At 38.3% G+C, this 20,923-nt stretch overlaps 1 protein-coding gene across 13 annotated transcripts in view; it reads right to left on the minus strand.

The window, feature by feature from the left end:
• runx1t1 (RUNX1 partner transcriptional co-repressor 1) overlaps positions 1–20,923 on the minus strand; it is a 90,159-nt gene that overhangs the window by 13,478 nt on the left and 55,758 nt on the right. For 7 of the 13 annotated variants that reach the window (XM_073044665.1, XM_073044650.1, XM_073044645.1 and 4 more), the window contains 6 exons: positions 14,948–15,129; positions 14,084–14,334; positions 13,634–13,719; positions 13,072–13,270; positions 12,397–12,462; positions 4,194–4,405 (listed from right to left, as the gene is read on the minus strand). In XM_073044665.1, the coding sequence (XP_072900766.1) occupies positions 4,194–4,405; positions 12,397–12,462; positions 13,072–13,270; positions 13,634–13,719; positions 14,084–14,334; positions 14,948–15,129 (996 nt within the window). The remainder of the gene's footprint in view (positions 1–4,193; positions 4,406–12,396; positions 12,463–13,071; positions 13,271–13,633; positions 13,720–14,083; positions 14,335–14,947; positions 15,130–20,923) is intronic. The other 6 variants (XM_073044632.1, XM_073044640.1, XM_073044608.1 and 3 more) reach the window with 6 other exon arrangements.

Below are 20,923 nucleotides of genomic sequence, written 5' to 3' on the forward strand. Positions count from 1 at the left end.
TCTGCCATCTAATTTCGGAATGGACATTGAACCCATGAACACTACCTCACTACTATCTAAAAAGGTTATTTTTCGCTGCTTATTTAATTTAAGATATATAGTATATAATCCTCTCTCTTATCCAAAATGCCCCTCTTAAGATGCCAATTAATGTAGATAGGAATTCTTCCTTCATGAAAACTTTTCTCCTATTTTGAAATATATCAAGCTTGCAGCTTGGTTGTGGATAGTGCCTGGCCTTTAGGAGATGCATCCTGGGTATATCTCAGAAGTCTGTGCTATGGATAAAGACTATTTCAGTAGATATGTTCTCAATCAACACTCGGACCATCCACATCCATAAAAGGGGATTTTGTTAGAACAAACATAAAACATTTCAGTTACGCAACTGAGTGTTTACAAGACTTTGTCAAACAGCACAATCTTACAACTAACAATCAATTTGGCCATGAAGATCATATTAGTTATTTTTATTTCCATAAAATCAAAGAGAATATGACATTATTTTCTATACATTAGTTTTAGTTCAATTATGGTGTTATGGGTCTGATTTCAATTGTAGATTGTCAGCTTAAATTGCAGTCAGGCAGTGGAGGTAGAGGTGCTGTCATAGTTGAGTCATCCTGAGTGTATGGTACCAACAGCAGCTATCACAGGGAAAAAGGTGGGGTGTAGAACTGAGCATGGCAACCCTTTCAAAGAGTCACAATAGGCCAGATGCTCTTTTACAGAGTTGTAATCTTTCATGAATCTATGGAAGTCACCCTAGCCTCTATAATTATTACATGTCAGTGGATAAGCCATCTGTAACGGGTGAGTAGAGCTCCAACGACATAAATTTATGCACTTCTGTTTGCCATGATGCCTACTTTGTAATTTATATCAATAGGTTGGTTCCTTAAGCATTCTTACTACAGGAGATGCGTACTACCTACAACTGCAAATTAGATGAATTCTTCTAGTGGCAACAGTATAAAACAAAAAAAAGCTTCTGCCACAAAACAACAAATTTCATGGCATATGTCAGCGACAATAAAGCTGATTCTGATTCTGAGCCAGAATAAACATCCTTCCTAAATTGACTGGCAAGATTTTAAGCCACTTGGAGGACTGAGTTTCTAGAATATTTTGCAGTCTTTGTCCAAACTGTGCAAAAAAAACAGGCAGAGTCGTTTCTTCTTGATACTATACAGCAGTAAAGAATGGCTGACAGGAAGTGGCAACAGAGATGTCCTCCAGAAATGAGGCACTTTGAAATACCTAACATTGTACAACAAAGAAGCATACAGCACAGGAAGAGACCCTCTGACTGACAATGTTGTGCCAGGTTAATTATTGATTAATTATTTTTATTGAGTGTATCACAATAAAATGCGTAATAAACTAATCTCTTTCTGCTTACATAATATCCATCTCTCTCTCCATTTTCTGCATATCCACATGTCTACTTGAGCACCTCCTGAATGCCCGTATTATATTTGTCTCCACTACCAGCCTGGTAGTGCAATCCAGACACCCACCAGTCTGTGTAAATAAAAACTTGGCTCACATGGCCCCTCTGAACCTAACACCTTCACCTTAAACGCATACCCTCACGTGTCACTGCCAGATTAATGGCAAGGACACAAGATTAAATGTTCCATCCCATAAAATTCCCATTTTCCTTGTCACACATTGATGGTGTGCATTTATATCAATACTTTCACATCCATTACTTTTCCTAAGTGGAAAAGCTGTTTTGTACTCAGTCTGAACAGACACAAATTAAAGTCTGGAATCTGAACCTCTGAAAATATAGCCCAATGTAATAATTCAAAGCATCTTAAAACAGTTTACTGTTTCAATTTTGTACCCACCTTACGTGCATGCATTGTGTATATACTCAGTTATAATAATTATGATTCAAGTTGCTACATTACATAACAATTTTCTTCACTCCTATGCTTCGGCAGCTGATATTTTAAAGGTCTTCTGCTAAAGAATGATATGCTACACATTAAATGCTAATGTTAGGAAGATAACTATTCTCCAGGCATGACAAGAAACCTTCATTAGCATTAGAGAGTCACAACTCTGATTGTTAATTTTCACTAAGCACCTAATGACCCTGCACTGTCTATAACAGCTACTGGGCACCCTGCTGTTGCTGATGGCTGGCTTTTCAACATCTTAGCTTCAAAACACACTGAAAGGATGATTTTAGCAGTGGTTACCAACATTTTTCTTAAAATACAACTATTTCAACTGAACTCGCTAGTTTATGTTTCCATTATTTACAGAAATTACTTCAGAGTACAACTACGTGTATTATTACTGAAACGAAATTTAAAATAATGTCTTAAAAAAAAACACCTTTGGTTAAAATGCATCCATTATTCCAGCGATATTTGTATTTTTCTGCTAGTTTCAATACAATCTGAATCAAGTTTATTATCACTACCATATATCACGACTTTCTTGTCCACATGTCTCTCCCCACTAATGTCCCTCCTGGCACTTATCCTTGCAAGTGGGACAAGTGCTACACTGCCCTTACACCTCCCCCCAGACCACCATTCGGGGCCCCAAATAGATAAGGTGACATTTCACCCTCAAATCTCTTGGGGTCATCCCATGAAGCTGGTGCAGTCTCCTCTACGTCAACACATTTCAATTCTTCTTTCCATTCCCATTCTGAGATATCAGTCCATGGCCTACTGTATTGCCACAATGAGGCCACACTCAGGTTTACAGAGCAGCACCTCATGTTACACAAAATCATTTTCAAAGAGGCAAAAGTCATTGAATCAAATGAAAGAGAAACAGGCTTTTTGATCCACCACGTCTATGTTGACCATCAAGAACACATTAATCCCATTTTCCAGCACTTGGTCTAGAACCTTCTGTCCTATTGAATCTCCCAGCTACTTCGTACTGCAGAAAGTGTCCTGACTGATTTCATCATGGCAATTTCAATGCACATGAACACAAGAAGCTGTAGAGAGTAATGGACAAAGCCCATCCATCACAGGCACAACACTCTCTGTCAAAAGCATCTGCATGAGGTGTTACTCAAAAAAATAGTAACCATCATCAATGAGGCCCACCATCTGTGTCATACCATCTTCTTGCTATTACTGTCAGGCATGAGGTACAGAAGTTTAAGTCCCACTAAAGGCTATTTTCATGCAACCAGATTCTAAGCTTACCTCAGTAAAGGAGCACTACAGGTCATCTCTTGCACTACAATGGACTTGCTTCTAATTTTGATTTTGTACCGGTTTTCCACAGTCTTGTTCTTCGCTGCTTAATGCTTGTGCATTATAGTGTGCTTGCAGTGCTACTGCAAATGTTACCATTGTACCTCACTGTACTTGTGCATTTGACAATAAACTCAACTTGACTTGAAAGTCTCTGCCTCCAACACCTCCCCAAGCAGTGTGTTCCAGATTCCACCTCCTACTTCGAAAAAAGTTTTTCCTCAGTCTCTGCAAAACTCTTACCACATAATTTAAACCTGTACCCCCCAATTTTAGAAACGGCTTCCGTTGGGAAATTTCTTACTTTCTACCCTATCTATGACCGTCATAAGATGGTACACCTTAATCAAGTCCCCCTTCAGCCTGCGTCACTTCAAGAACTTTCACACATGATAGTTGTATCCCTTCTTAAACTTTCCCCAAACTATAGCGCATCCTAATGTTCTGGCTCAGTTAAATAGGAAATCTTACTGCTTTGGTTCATTTGTGAAGAAGTAAAAAGCAGAAGATTGTTATATTTCAAATAATCAATCTGTCAATACAAAAATAATCAACAAGAAAGCAAAACACTGGCTTGGATCTCCATTGTAGATCCCACATCTGCACATTGGAAGTTTGACTGTTCTGAATTATTAGACTACTGCTCCTCAATTAGGCAAGGGAAAAGGAATGCCCAACTTTGCATTCTATATCCCTGCCCTGTCCATCTTCTGCTGCTGCTCATTTCACAAAGGGCTGAATGGCCTAATTCTGCTACTATATACTATGGCCTTATAGAGCTCAATGCCTCCATTCCAAATTGTCCTGTACTGATTTAAGATCATCCATCATTTTCCCAAAGCACTTACAACTAGAATATATTGAAATCAGAGTTCTTATGCACCCTAATGTACTCAAAACAGCGTCACATCTAATTAGATTTTGCAACCAAGAATTGGAAATAACGGGAGATTCTACCTCACTGGAATCCTCCTGCTGGTTAATAATTGCGAGTGCATCTTCTGCAGCTTGTCTTTTCGCATCTGCTACTGTGCGCTCCATTTTGGCTCTCTCTGTAGCAATCATGTCATGGGCCTTCCTCTCTGCTTCTGACACAGCTTTCTGCAGCTCAGACATTGCCTGGCGCTTCACTTCATTCACTGCCTCTTCTGTAAAACATGGAATGTCTAATAAGTTCAAACATTCTGTCCAATAGAGTTATGCCCAAAATAACAAGGAGTCACTCAATAAATATCTTTCATTAAAATTAACTGGTATAATTACAAGTATAGCATAGTCCTGCACAATTGTTTTTATCCATTATAATTTCCTCACTTACAAAAGCTAAGTGACAATGATGAATGCAATATTTAATAGGACCTAATTATTAGGCTGGATTATTGCACAAATTAACACTATTAGAGATGATTATGCTATGTTTCATGGAAGTGATTCACTATCTGCTTTATAATTTTGTACCATTTCATTGACTTAATAAAAATGTGCGAATTACTTGACTAATGTAAGTACATAGATTTCTGCTGTAAGAAATAGTAAAATATTTAGGGCTAGATACTTACTTATTCATTAGCTCATTCTTAAAAGATGTGGGCAGCATTGAGTAGGTCAGCATTCAAGTGCCATTTCTAATTGCCCTTTGAGAAAGCGGTGGTAAACCACTGTCTTGAATCATCGACGACCTTCTGGTTAAGGTACTTGCCCAGTTCAGTTTGGTTAGAAGTTATAAGATTTGGAGTCGACAGTGAAACATTTTCAAAGGGGTTTAATACAGGGCCGAAAGGAAGGCTGGAATTGGTCATGTTCTCAAGCATTTGATGCATTTGTGGGTCTTTGTGCTGGGCTGACACTCTCAGAGGTGCTCCGGCAGGTAACTGCAATATACTTTGCAGATTGGACACGTCAGGCAGGAGCAGGTAGCAACCAAGGAAAGCCATTTTGTCCTGGGTTGTTTTAAGATTGTGTGTGGATAGAGCTGCACTTATCCAGGAAAGTAGAGACTCTTCCGTCCTGCTCCTGATTGGTGCTTTGACAATAATGGAAAGGTTCTGAGATGTCACAGCATTTGTGTGACTAGTCTGAGTGAGCTTCTGATGGGGACTCTCGGCAATGGAGTGTCAAGCATAGGTGGGTAGAATTACTCGTGATTGATGATTGCCATTTCCAGGCATATTGATAATATGCAAGTTACTGGCCGTGCATCAAACTATGCCTGAATGTTATCTAGGTCTTGTACTTCACATCTGCAAGCAACATTATTTTCTGAGAATTTGCAAAATACGTATGATTATAGTAGTACCAAATTTGATAATCATTTCAGCACAGGTTACACTGTAGTGTTGCATTTGTCAAAACAAACTTTCTGTAATACGTTCGTATTACTTCCTAAAATTCACACTTTTTATATACATTCACCAGATGTATTACTCATTCATATTTACACTGACCCCATCTTTCAGCTCTTTACAAAATGATACTATATGTTGATATTATTTTTGAAGATACTTCAATTTTATACACAGATAATATGTGCACTTACATTATTGTGGATATGGATATTTTTGTCCACTTTTCAACACAAATCACCACATATAAACAGCACATCTTACAAGTATGGAGTGACATAAATATTATTTTCTAAAAAAAATCTAGATTTTGCTAATCTGTTAGTTTTATGGTAAATATCCAAGGTGAAGTGAAATTTTCACTCAATGGCAAAACCAGAAAACAATTTTGCTTACGATCAGAAGAGTAGCTTGACTAATTGTCTATGCAAATCAGGCAATTTATATTAAAATTATGCATTTCTTTTTGAGCCTAGCTAGCACATGGGATTAGTAAAGAGATTTGGTGGGATGTCAGTAATGTGCTTGAATAATTCCTGCAAATTACAAATAAGCATTTAACTTTCCGTTAAAACACTAGAACTACAATTCCTTCAGATAGACAAAAGCCTCATTTTTAAAAAAAATAGCCACATGCCTCTCTCCAACAGTTTAAGGTTTAATGTTTCACAAAAAAAAATAAATTTCAATCCCTCATTCAATTGATTTACACTGTAAATAAGGACTATTCAATGTATGCACATTAACTGTCACACTAAAAAAGATTAAAACTATCTACTGTCTCAGGAAGTAATATAAATAAAAGTGAATGCAGAAAAGTCTGATTATATGGCTACCTTTACGTCATTATTTTGCATAAAATTACAATGAGAAAGGGCAGACTAGGATACATACCAAACTAGTCCTCTACCAACAGTAAAAACATCTGCTGTTGCACAAATACAGGATAATTACTTTTAAAATTAACATACAGTGTTTTTAAGCATTTTATGCTCCCTTTCCCAATTCTACATTTGGTACCATCCCTCTGTCTAAAAAGCAGCAATTCACAAGGCAATGTAAGTTCTCTTGAACTACATTTAAAATTGACACATGTCATTTGCTAGTGATGGCAAGCTGTTCAAAATAGTTACCAGCTAACCAAGCAGAGACCAACTATAGAAAAAGGGCCTTTCTGATCTGAAAAGGCTCGGTGCTATGCCAGATGGTGATAATACTCAATGAGTCATTGGAGAAATGCAGATGTAGATAACTGGGCGATAAATTAAATATATAATTTATGACAGTTTATATTTTATTAATCTCACAGGTCGAGAAATGATAATTGTCTAGCTTCATTTTGGAAGGTTTATTTCATCGTTTTTGTTCAGCTCTACATAAAAAATGACATACATAAACACAACAAATCTTGAAACACACACACACACACACACACACACACACACACACACACACACACACACACACACACACACACACACACACACACACACACACACACACACACACACACACACACACACACACACACACACACACACACACACACACGGAACTCAACAACTCTGGCAGCATCTACAGAAGGGAATAAGCAGTCAAAGTTAAGGGCCAAAATTTTCACCTCAAACCTGAAACATGAACTGTTTATTCCCCTCTATAAATGCTGCTCGACTTGCTGAGTTCCTTCAGCATTTTGTGCATGTAGTTCAGTAGTAAGTACAACTTTGAAACATGATACTGGGATATTGGTAAGGCTTTTTTTTTAATCCCCCTCATAAAGAGGCACTGAGATAATTTTCTCTTGCTCCACTGAATGACAGACCTTGCAAACAACCACATCCTCAGTTGTGTCTAAAAGCAGCAGCACTGAGAAATTTGTGCAGAATAACACAATACAAAAGGTAATTGGAATTAGCTCAACCTAGATAGGAAGTGGTGGAAATAAAAGAGGCTAAGATGAGTGCTCCAGATAATTTTCTCTGACAAATGAAATTGAGCACTACAGCAAAAAAGAGCCAATTCATCTGGTAAAACCTTGAAATGGCCCATCTGACAATCAGGATTAGTGTCGGAATCCCAAATCCAACAGTGATACTAGCTTCTGTCGAATTCCGGATTTTTCACCAATTCTACACTAACAGAATCAGAAAGGAGCAGAAGAATATTTTGTCTATTGATACAGGTAGAGGTATTTTATCAGGGCAGTCTAGCGGCCAGTCTTTTTATATGCTGAGATGTCATATCAAAAGATTTCAGAATCAACGGCAAATCTTGGGGAAACCAACTTTACCCTGTAGAAGTTGGAAGGCTATCAGAGCTCACAAAAGTAAAGAATACTGCGGACCTTGTGAAATTTTCCTGTTAAAATTACTTCAATTGCTATATCCAAAATCATGCAGGAGAAAGCAACTGCTACTGTGAGAAGAGATTCATCTGAAGGTGTTACATGTAAAGATCTGTGAGTAGGATCACAGTTATACTTGTTTCTGTAGGAATTGGGATTCATGCACACAGCCCTTAATTCACATCTCAGCTCGGTCTGAGAATATTTAAACTATGTGATGAAAGACCTATGCAATAGAAAAGCCTTTCCTCGTGTGAAGCTGAGTATTTATGGAGAGTATAGTGAATGGAGAACCAGGCATGATTTCAGTAATTAATAAATCCGGTCACTCAAGCAGAGCAGCAATGCTTGAGACTGCAAATTATAACACCAGTCATATCTGATGATCCTTCACAAATACCAGATAGATATAAATGTAAAAAACATGACTATTTCAGTAAAACTATGATCATAAAACTGATCCAAGATTATTACCAAGGATCTATGTTAGGCTTAACATTAATCTTCAAGATGGCTAATTGAACCAAATGTGAAGTCCCCTCATTCAAATGTTGTAATATGAATTACCTGGACCACCAAGTTGAGCTTGATTGTGCCTGAACTGCATCCTGACTCTAATGAATCTGCATAGACTCATTGTGATTCTGTATAGAAACCTTTTTTTCATGACGTACCTTTAGCTGAATAGAGGCACTTCAAGAGAGTTAGGGGTCAGAGGTGGCGTAGTAGCCATCACTGAGGAGAAGGCAGCCCATAGGGGGTTAAGTTACCTAGTTCAGATGGACAACACTTCAGACTTCTGAAAAATGTAGCTGAAAAGATGTTGGAAGCATTAGTAGTTGTCTTTCAAGAATCGGTCTGGAATGTTTCCAGAGAACTGGGAAATCACTAATATAACACCCCTATTCAAGGTGGGAGGCACACAAGAGGACATCATAAGCCAGACAGCCTGACCTCAGTAATTGCTAAGATTTTAGAGTCCATTATTAATTATGAGATTTAGGAGTAGTTGAAAGTAAATGATTTTAAAAAGAAAGAGATAATTCAGTGGTTTTATTAAGGAGAGATCTTGCCTGACAACCCTGCTAGAAGTCTTTGAGGAAGCTAACAAACAGTTTATACAGAGAGGAGTCAGTGGATATTTTTACTTGGATTTTCAGCAGGTCTTTGATAAGACGTCACACACAAAGCAGCTAAACACAAGTTTGTGGTGTTAAAGGCAAGGTACTAACATAGACAGAAGACTGGATGACTGGCAGAAGATAGTGCTATAAAGTGAGCTTTTCAGCTGGTGACTAATGGAGTTCCACAGGCATCAGTTTTTGGACCACAATTTTTCACTTTCTATGTTAATAATCTGGTTAATGGTTAACTTGCAGGTTGAGTTTGTGTAAGGAAGACAAATGCCATGATAGCAATCATTTTGAGAGCACTACAATAGCAAGCATTAACTGCTGAGGTTTTACAAGGCATTGGCCAGTCCAGTCCATTTTTGGAATATTGAGAGCAAACTGGGTCCTGTATCTAAGAAAATGTGTACTGGCCCCAGAGGTCCAAGGCAAATTGACAAGAATGATATTGCGAGTGAAAGACTCAATGTATAAGGAACGTTTGATGGCTCTAAGCCTTCATTCAGTGGAATTCAGAAGAATGGGGAGAGTCTTCATCAAAACATACCAGATATTGAACGGCCTGATTAGAGTTGATGTGAAGAGGATGTTCCTATTAGTTGGAGATTCCAGGATCTGAGGGTACAAACTCAGAACATAGGGGCATCCTTTTAAGAGAGAAATGAGGAGGAATTTCTTCAGCCAGATGGTGGTGAATCTGAGGAATTTGCACAGAGGACTGTAGAGGGCAAGTCACTGGATGTACTTAAGGCAGAAACTGATACATTCTCAGTTGATGAACGGCTTAAGGGTGAATGGGATTGGGGAAAAAAATTAAGACTTGGTTTAATATCAGAGCAGACTCGATGGGCTGAATGGCTTAATTTTGCTCCTATACCTTCTGATCGAATATCTGTGCATGATGCTGTTTACTCTCTCCCATCTGCCTTAATCCATAATCAATACCTTAATCTTTTCACCAAGACAAGGAAATTCAAGGTTAGTTGGAACATCTCATAACCTAGGAAATCTTAATATAACACACTATCTGATGGGCTAACAGTGCCCAAGCTAATAGTACATTTTGCAAGGTTTAGCTCATTACCAAGCACTTGTGACCATCGTTCAGGAAAATGTACACAGAATTTGTGAAATACTGTTCATTATGTACCATGCAACCTTGATATAATGCAAATATTGGGTGATAATTTGAACACACATTTTAAGCATAATTAACAATTACCTATTTTTAAATCCTCTCTTTCTTTGAAGATCTACATCTTAGTTTCCATGTTCTGGTTTCATGTCCCAGTGTCCTAACCCAACAGAATACAACCTCATTGATATTCAAATACTCAGTTTGAGCAGATTCCCCCAATGTGCACCCCATTCTCTCAATCTGCTTTGCTGTAGTTTACATTTAAACAGATCCCTAAGGTTGGATTGCCAATCCCTCCCATTTCTCCTGAGAAATGCCACTGTGAAGGAGACTTTCACAAGAAAAGGTCTGCTACATTCTCCTGGGAATATTATTACCTTCCCACCTTCACAGATTAAATGGAGTGCAGTTGAACACAGGGGAAACATCAAGAGTGTTGCAGCCTAAAATCCCAGCTATCTACATTTAGCAGGAGACAAGATGCACACAGCCATTTTCCCCGAAGGACAGGTTCCATGCACACCTACTCTCCCTGGGGCTCATATCCCACACTCACTGGCTCTTCCTGGGGGTAGTTCAGCACACTAACTCTTGCTAGATGACAGAGCTACAGTCTGATCTCACTGGGGTATGGATCTAACAGACGCTGACTCTCACTGGGTACAGTTCTACACACCGACTCTCAAAGGGAGACAAATTACAGACAACAATTCTGTAGAGTATTCATAAAGCTAGAAATCCCAATGACATAATGCATCCATGGATAGCAGACCACAGATTTCTCCCTCTATATTACAATGGAATAAAACAAAATGCAAGTACACCTAAAATCACAATATAATCGAGCACATCATAACAAGCTTAAACTGCAATAGGAAAACAGTCCCTCATAAGCTCACAGAAATCAATGTTTTTGAATACTAGAGAGCTAGATGAGAAGCATTGGTCTGCAGTTAATGACAAATAAAGATACTGTTCTTTCACCTCTCAAGGCCCAGTACATTGAAACAAGGTAATGACTTGATAAGAAATCTTAATTTTATACACCAGCCACTGACAGAATCCATACCTTGGTCTCTCTGCAATACAGTGATATGGCTTTCTGGATGCTAAGGTGATTTTTCTCCAACAGGGTTGCTCATTTTTACCAAAAGGGTTTCCAGCATTTGTGTGTGTGTGTGTTTTTTGTTCTTGCATTTAGATCAAAAGCAATAGCGTCTGTTGATCAGAAAGCACACTGAAGGCAAGACCTAAAATGGAGTAATTTTATGTGGGGAAAATTGCATGGAATATACTTCTCTTCTAATAAAAAGAATGCCAAAATGCTAAAAGAAAGCTTCTAATAAAATAAATTTGTTCTATTTATGAAACTGAATGCTCAGAAATGAGATTTCAGGCTCAGAGGAAGAAACTGTCCACCTAACACAAATTTTGCAGGACCCATATTGTGGTTGGGTCAAACAGAAACTCTGATGAGATATCTGGGATAAGTGCCATGCTGGTCTAGCTTGAGAATTCAATTCAGAATAAGATAATTTGCCTATCATCATGGCATGTCTCATCAGCTCTTCAACAATATTCCTCAAAAAAATCATATAAGATTGTTATATTTATGCTAATGACTGGGTTGTATAGGACATAGTAAAATTAACTATCCTAAGGTTTTTATAGGGTTCGGGCTATCAGGTTCAAGTTGAGTTTTACTAAGCTCTTCCAAACAGTTTTCAAATTGCAAGTATGTCGTGAAGACACGGACAAAAGGGGTAGCACAGCAGTGAAACGGTTAGCGTTACGTTATTATCAATTCTGCCGCTGGAGACTGTATGCTTGCCCCAAGACTGTGCTAGTTCCCTCTGGGCACTCTGCTTTCCTCCCACATTCCAAAGACGCAGAGGTTAGTAGGTTCATTTGTTACATGGGGGTAACTGGATGGTGCGGGCTTGATGAACCCAAAGGGACTGTTAACCATGCCGTATGTCAAAATAAATACAAACAGAACAACAGAATTTTGTCTATATGAACAATTAGATTAGATTTACCTCATACTGACAATTCAAGTCATAATGATGCAATGTTCAAGGTGAAGTTTAATTTAACAAAGGCTAAAAATAAAATTCACTTTACCATAACAATGATGCTCATACGCATGCACACATCCCTTGCAACCAACACTCCCTCAACCCCTTTCCATTATAATATTTACCAGCTTTTTTCCATATTTCTTCTGGCAAATGACCAGATGGTCTGTGGAGGAACTCGCGATGGGAATCTGCATAGGAGAAAAACATTGTGAGCACGTCTAGTTCAGGGTAACTTTGTACATCTTTACAGCAGTTGACTCTTTAGTTGCAAGTTTTACTGGACAAATTAAGTTTGGGCCATGGCGTGCATTTTTCTCCATGTCATTCCATTGTCAGAACACAGAGCATCTGTAAGTAATGACATGGATTCACACACGCTGACACAATTATACAAGTGCACAGCAATAGCATCCTACATGGTACTATTTCTCCAGCCAACATTAATTGCATTTGTCAGGCTCAGAGGGAGCTGGGACACAATGTGTGCAGCAACTCATCTGACTGCCAATGTATTAATCTATCAACTGACACATGTTGGTTGGACTGTTGACGGGGGTGCTGGGAGACCAGACATTGGCTATCTGAAGTCCAAAGATATTTCCAGCTGTTTTCTGGAACTAATACATCACCACTTAGATAGATAAGCAATTTAGGTATACCAATTGTGGATGGCGGTGTATACACTTTGAAATTTCAGCCCTATTTACATTACTGTGAAGTCTGCACTCGATTTACAGTGTGATGGCGCCAGTATAAACTTACATTAAAGAGTAGGTTACGGGACCCAAAACTGTTACCTAGTTGGGCAGGATCTGTATTCACAGGACTCTGTTGTCTGGCATGGCTGCTGTTGCTGCTACCTTTTTTTATATCCTCCGCATCGCTGTATCGTCTGATCCAATAATTAAGCTCCTCGCGATCAGCTTCTTGACATCGCCGAAGGACTGTAAGTGAACGCCTAGTCTTCTCTACCATATCCATGATACAGTTTAAAAGCTGGAATAATACCGGATGCATTAGTGAGCTGCTAAACCTGATTCTGGACGTTCACATGCAAATCCATGGACAAAAAATTCTGGAATAATTACAAACTACCACCTTTCCAAATTCAAATAAAATTTCAATCAAGCTGTAGAGTTAAAAATGAAAAAGGATTCATACTTTCGTCATTAGAAATGAAAATATTTTTATGCATTTACTTGAAGCTAGTATTAACACTGACCAGAAATTTGCTATATCCAACTCTAAAACATAATTTATATTTCTAATTATTCAGAGCAAACATAAACTATTTTTTGAAGCAAGTAAAAACAATTGTACTTTAGGTTAGCTTTTCAGTAAATTCATCAATTTTCTTACATGATCAAGGTGTTTCCACTCCTCTGCCCATTCCCTATCCGTTAGTCTATGATCAATCACTTCTTCTTGACGGGTGCCATGCATCCCTGCCAACAGTGGAACATAATTTCAGACTTCCAAAGCTATTCTGCTGGAAAACATGCCATTGTTTTTTTAATTATCCATCAAGTAGCTTATTGCCATCCCTCTAATACCCATCACTGACATAAAAGTGACACAGCCATCCTTCAACAAACACACCGGCTTTACCACAATGTCCATAGGCAAGCTTTGGTCCATTGCACACGCAATGCTCTCTGGTAATAATAAGCATACATCATCTCAACACGACTCTTCCTTTTAGTACATTATGGTGCCTTTGGCAGTTCAACAGACAATAAATCAAGTAAATGGAATGGTTATTTTATAGATTTTTACATGTGGTGACAAAGGACCAAGATTGATACTCACCGAGAGGTCTGTTCCTGTCCCTGAGGTCTCTATGGTTGGGATGTCTGTATGAATCCCTGTAATGGTGAGCCATGGCCATATCATCCAGACGGTAGTGCTGAGGTGGGGGTGGTGTTGGGTGAGGCAGGCCGTTGGGCTGGTAGGATAACCCATTATTTGGACTAAACCGTTGGTTGGGACTTATAGTGCAGGGCCGCTTGCTGGGCTGCTCTGAGTGCAAAGGCTCGCGATCGTAGCCATTCTCTTTGGTTCTACAAAGTGGGCAAGATGATCAAATATATATCAACGTTCAAGGCGTAAAGCTACTACGAAGTGGTACTCATACGATAAACTAACAAAGCTTCCCTCATTAGCATTATGCTTGCCTGCACCAGTATTGCCAAATCCTATTACAAATAGCGACCATATTTACACATATCAAATTCAGATAGGTACATTGACTGACACGTCCCTGTGTTAGTGCAGAAACAGAATGATCTCTTTAATGAGCTCTTTTAATGAACTTAGAACCTCATTGCAGCTATTCATCCATAGCTGACCATATGCAGAAAAAAGCACCAGCAAGACTGTCAGTTTCCCTTGAACCAGCACTTTCTTGGTTACTCATCTCATGCCATCATACAAAGATTAGACAGGATTAAACACAGTTCCATGGGTTCATTAATTAATTCAACAAGAAGAAAAAAATCCTTCCTCACTCAGAATTAATTTTCACAGTTGACAACAAGCTGTTGCGATTTAAAGAAAAAGCACAAGTCAGCGATCATTTGTCTGCTTGAATTTGCTCCCATGATGCATCTGTGCAGATACATTTTGGCTCAGGAAGAAACGGTTCCATTGATAAATTGCAACCATTTGTCTCACCTGTCTGGAGTTCGCCTTTTCCCATTTTCATTAACATCAAGCAGCAGCTCGGAGGAGTCGACGGGTGAGGTGGTGCTGGCATCCAGCAGCAGCTGCTCATGCTGTGCGAGGTACTGTGCTGGGTTCTGCTTGGCCAAGCGCGCGCAGTGAAGTAGCTCCCTCTGGAGCAGGGGCAGGTTGGCCTGCAAGAAGAGTGGCACAGCAAACAACATCTCTGTCAGCACGGCCACACAGGGAAAGATGCTACACCCTGCTAACCTTACAGATGAACGATTAAGCAAATAACAAAAGTCGCTTGACAACAGAATGAATCATTAGCTGCCCTTGGAAAGTACAATTTTGACTTTTTTTTCCAGTGATGGAATGTTAGTCATTATAGATTATCATGGCATCACACTATAAAACACATTGCATTTAGCTTTAATTCTACGTTGGGGGTGTAGTCATGGGCATAGTAAGGTGCAGTGTTGTCCATTTAGCAATATGCAGCATAAAAGTAAGCATTCAACCAGAGCTGAACTGGCAAGGTGGTTGCCATGGAGACAGCATTCATATGAAGTTGCATGCAGCACCAATCAGGAGTCATGAATTTACATTTCAGTGTTATCAGCCCATTCACTATTTGTTCCATAAACACTGTATATTATAACTTACCAATTGAAACAATTTATGACACAGAAGGAAAATCCTGTTGTCCTTAGTAATTTAAAATAAATCAAATTTCTACTTAAATTTAGAAATATAATTTGTTTTCCTCTGCAAGTTAATGACCTGTTAGCCTTCATCCCTCTGAATTGCCTAATGACTCAAAGCTCTGACCAACCAATGTGAATAGAAATAAGAATTGTTCTTTCGGTAAAAATAAAGGGATCAGAACCATTTCAAACATATTCTTCAAGGCAGTTCTACACACCAATTTCACAGGTTCTTCCACCAACATTCCTGAACACAAGGCATTTAATGTTTAGTACATTCACTAAACTAATGTACCACACAACACATCATAACCTTGATACAATCACTTGGATGACAGGTCAATGCAAGTAGGAGAAATAGGTGGACTTGCACTTGAAACACAGGAACATGTGCAAGCCAATCAGAATCTAATCACTAGCCATAGACCATCATTACTGGGAACCTGTCACCACCTCAATCCTCTACTCCCGCTTCAATAGCCATTTACTTCAGTCATTAGGTCAAACGCAAAATTGATTTTTGAAGTTGTCAGTGTTTAGACACATTCAAATCACCCCAGTTTTTTTTAAGAGCTGCTTATAAAATCTCACAGCAAGGCATGGAAACACTTTGGGTTGGGCTGCCACATGGTACGTAACAGTGGCACTGTCATGTTACAGGTGCCAAGCAATGATAACCAACAATAGCTTGAGAGACAGTTAGACGATGTTTGGACAAGTACATAAGAAGGAACAATTTAGGGATATGGGCCCAGTGTAGGCAAGTGGGATAAGCTCAGTTAGACACTTCGGTCACCACGGATGAGTTGAGGCAAAGGGCCCTTTTCCGTGTTGTATAATTCTATGATTCCTGCTCTGTGAGAGCACCATACGATAGATTTAACTGCAAGAAAAAAGGAAAGGCATTTAAGGGCAGTGGCATCTTGTATTCAAATTAGCTTAGTCGGAGGAAAACGATAAGGGTGATTAGATTTATTTGGTGCAGTATTTCCCAGAGTACAATAGATCACTCTTTCTCTTACACCTCAAATATTGCTACACAAGGGTACAATTTCAAAGGCTGAACATAAAGTAAACTTAGGAAGTGTAGAGTAGTTGCTTATTGACTGAGAAAACAGAGTGATGAAATTGCAGCTATGTGGATGATGGCTATTGGAAATGAACTGCATCAAATTTAATGGTGGAAGGGAAGGATCTCCAGAATTATCCAGGGAATGGAGTTAAATAGATTACTCCCATGTTAGAGTACCATAGTATTCACAAGCAAGTATTCGCCGTTGCTCAGCAGAAGCTGTTAACAAAAACAGCCAAATGCAATGTTAAATTACAAAGCAGTAAAATACAAGCTAGAGAAACTGTTTGCAAACCATATAGCACCCTGATCAGATTGTGCAAGTTTCCTCAATAAAGCACAACACAAGCAATCAGTGGCTTCAGACTGCGTACAGAAAAGCTGTGGGGCTGATCTCTAGTGTCAAATAGCATGAATTACAAGAAAAGACTGGCGAAATTAAAGATTTTCAGTTCAAAAGCAGTTGTCTGAAAAGTGATATTATAGACGTTTAGGCGAATCTCAAGTGTTGTAAATGTAATGGAGAATATTATTAAATACACTGAAAGAGGACAATAGGATCTAGCAATATGAAAAATTAAGGATTGACACAACACCAGCACAATGAACACTGGCACATACTCCCAGCAGCAGAGACAAAAGCACTGGAAACATTTAAGAAATAATTGAATGCTGAAAAGGGGGATAATTTAGGATTTTCCTGGATGGATGAACTAAAATCAGCTTTTTTTTTTAACCTGTAATTATCTTGTGAACTGATCAGAGCAAAAGCAATTACAGAAGTGTTCAACACTCCTGAGTTGGGCAGAAAGATAAACACGAGGATTTATGATTGCTAACCAGAAGGCCAGATGGGCCAGAGCAATCTGTGAGGCTTTGTGGTCAAAAGAGATTCTAACCTTCCGTGCCTAGGCTCACATAGCTAATGACCATTTGTCTAGTCGCTCCCAAGTACCTTAACAAAAAGACACTCTCATGGGATTGGGAATAAAGCAGAAATCAAATGAAAACGAAGCATGCAAAACAAAAGACAGAGCTCAGGTGTAGCAAGGTCACAAAGCTAATGTTAAGTAAATGCCTCATTTTAGAATGAATTATCATCTTTTTTCCCCCCCAAAAATTCACCTTTCCCACATAGAAATGAAAAAATATCTGTGCTATGCCAAAATGTTAGCTCAAACCTAGAAAAATAAAGATTTAAAAAGTACTAAAGCCGCTGAAAGGAAAGCTATACAAAATCAATAAAGAGAATGGCTCCTATGTTAAACATCTTGCACACATACATCCATCTGAAACAATAACAAGAAATTATTCAAGAATAGATTTCAAGCAGGAATTTAAGTCATTAATTGTGCTGATCTCACAATTCAATTTTGGAACAATTAAAGCCCTCAAAAACATGCTTCCTAATCTGTGACTAAATCTGCATATTTCTTCTCGTTAGGGTAGTTGCTAGTTTTCCATTCCCAGCTAAATAAAAAGTGTACAAAGCACCTACCCTACTTTATCCACCCAGAGATGGTCATCTCTGCTGTTGAAGACAACACATCTGAAGTTTGAAGCAAGCAACAAAAAACATTTCAATCTACCACAAAAAAACTACAGCTTTCAGTTAAACCCTCCATGTCCCCTTGACCCACTGACTTAGATTACATATCAATTCTATAACTTCCTTTATTCTATCCAAAGCAATTCAAAAGATAAATTTGCATTGTATTTCCATTATAAGCAGGGGATGCATGCTTATAAGGCAATAGTTTTACTTCCCTTCCTTATTTGTCTTGTTTGACTATCTCAGAAATCAGTGAAGAGTCAATCACGTTGCCGCAGAATAAAGTCACATGCAGTCTTTACATGGTAAGAACAGCAGATTTCCGTACTCAAGAACATTAGTATACAGATGGACTCTTATGTCAATCAGGTCATTTCACAGTCACCATTACTGATGTTAACTATTTAACTGAATTACAGTTCTTCAATTGCCAAAATAAAATGATTAGTTCAGACCTTTGGTCAAAATGTTTGGCTACACACAGTCTGTGTATAATAATCTAGCAGTTTATAAATGGAAAGTGTTTTGAAAGTTTAATAAAACAGCTTAACTGGAATAACAAAGCTTTATTCTGTACGGTATAGTCGGGTGCAGTAATTTTAATATACCTTACAATGACAGTGGCACCTACTCACAAATAATATGCACATCATGGTTCTGTAAGTTTTCATCGGACCACTTCACCTCAACCTTTTTCTCAACTTTGGTCCAGGTTAAAGAGCTCAGTTCCAGGAGTGAAGACCAAGGGACCATCCCTGATATCAGGTCAGCACTTGACAGAATACAGCATCAAGAAGCTTGTAAATCTTGTCAATGGCCATCAAGGAGAAGGCAACCCAATTGCTGGAGTCAGATCCCCACAATAAAGAGGGAGCAGTTGTTCGAGGTCAACCTTCCCAGCCTCGGGTTAGGGAAATTACTATAAAAAGTTTCAAGGCCTAATCAGCTTCAGCTGCTTCATCAATTGGCTTCTTTTGCCTCATAAGGCAGGAAGTAGGAATTTTTGCCTAATGATTACATAGTGTTCAAGTGTATTCACATTTCTTCAACCAATGAAGTTCATCCCTACTTGCAACAAAATTAAGTCAACATTTAAACTGCTGAATAGTAAATAACATTCAAAATGTCAGGCAGTCACCACCTCAAAGACCACTCATGGCTTTCTCTTCCCAGACAATTGCAATACATAATACCTGTAGGCTTTCAGTAAGAAATTCAACTGGACTGTGCTATAGGAGTACATCATTCTACACTGGACTAGGTATCCTCAGGGATGACTCAGCTTTTGATATCTCAAGGAACAAAACAGAAGTCTACAGCATGATGGAATTGTGCATTAGTGAAGCTGCAAAGTTCAACGTTGTCTGGGACAAAGCAGCTTGCCTGTCTGTACCCTACCTGTTGCCCCAATCATTTGTTCCCTCCATCAGTGGTGCATTGTGGGCAGGAGTGTACCAACTACAGAATGTGTTGCATTTACTCACCTAAGCCACTGTAATAGAACCTTTTAAATCTACAACCATCAAAATAAATGGCACAGTAGGCAAATGGGGACTACTAAATCAATTTCAGGGATCTAAAGAAGTAGGGTGGTCAAGGTAAATCACAATGGAAAATTCTGCTTCCAGTGACATTGAGGGAATCCTATGAATGAAGACTGTTAATGGCAGAAGTCGGCAAATAAAACTGGAGACAATAGCAGTGTGGAGGGCTGCATTAGTATCAGAATTATTCCTGGCCAGTAAAAACTGAGTTGATGGATAATCAGGGTGTTTTTGTTTTGGGCAAGATTACAAATGTAAGTAGCTCAAATAATGGAAGTGCTGTGTGATTTGAAACCCAGCAGCAGAGTAAATAAATTGTTCAAGTTGCACACAAGGAACAACTAGATTTATATGAAACATATTCCAAGGGAAAATAAAATCAGGAATATATCTGTGTGCTCTATATCTGAACCTTTAATTTACAAACAGAAACTTTTAATAGAGCCTGCACAATGGATTAATAGTACATTAATTATCTATAGAAAAGCTATGGCTATTTATTCAAGTTTAGTAGAGTGTAATCAAAATTTGAATTACTACCTTGAAAGATAGAAAACTGTAAATCAGACACATCTATCATATCCTAACCCATTTGTGAGTGTGCGCTCAAAATGGCAATAATCTAAAAAAATTCACTCGTGTGTGATGGTAATTTTAAGCAGAGGCCATCACTGATTAATAAATTATTAAAAATAATGATGGACTCTATGGAAAAGGGATGAGTCCTGTTGCTCATTTGTGTGTATTCATTGTTTCACTGTTAATAACAACATATAACAGAAACAGATTGAAATAAGTATTGTAGAAAACCTGGTCAAAAATTAATATTAATCTTTTTAAAAGTTAATTAAAAAATAACATCATTTTTAAATAGCATTGTTATTGTAACCATTTACTATACAGATAATTATGTGCACACCAGGTGTGGAAGGATTTCAAAACCTATCATGTATTCTTGCAGCCATCTAGCTGGCACCAAGCCAGTGTGAGAGTCAGAATCAGATTTAATATCACTGGCATATGTTGTGAAATTTGTTAGTTTATGGCAGCAGTACACTGAAATACATAATAACTATAATTTATTATATATATTTAAATAAAATTAAATAAGTG

The sequence above is a fragment of the Hemitrygon akajei genome, chromosome 1 (assembly GCF_048418815.1).
Source record: "Hemitrygon akajei chromosome 1, sHemAka1.3, whole genome shotgun sequence".
In the NCBI taxonomy this organism is placed as follows: Eukaryota; Metazoa; Chordata; class Chondrichthyes; order Myliobatiformes; family Dasyatidae; genus Hemitrygon; species Hemitrygon akajei.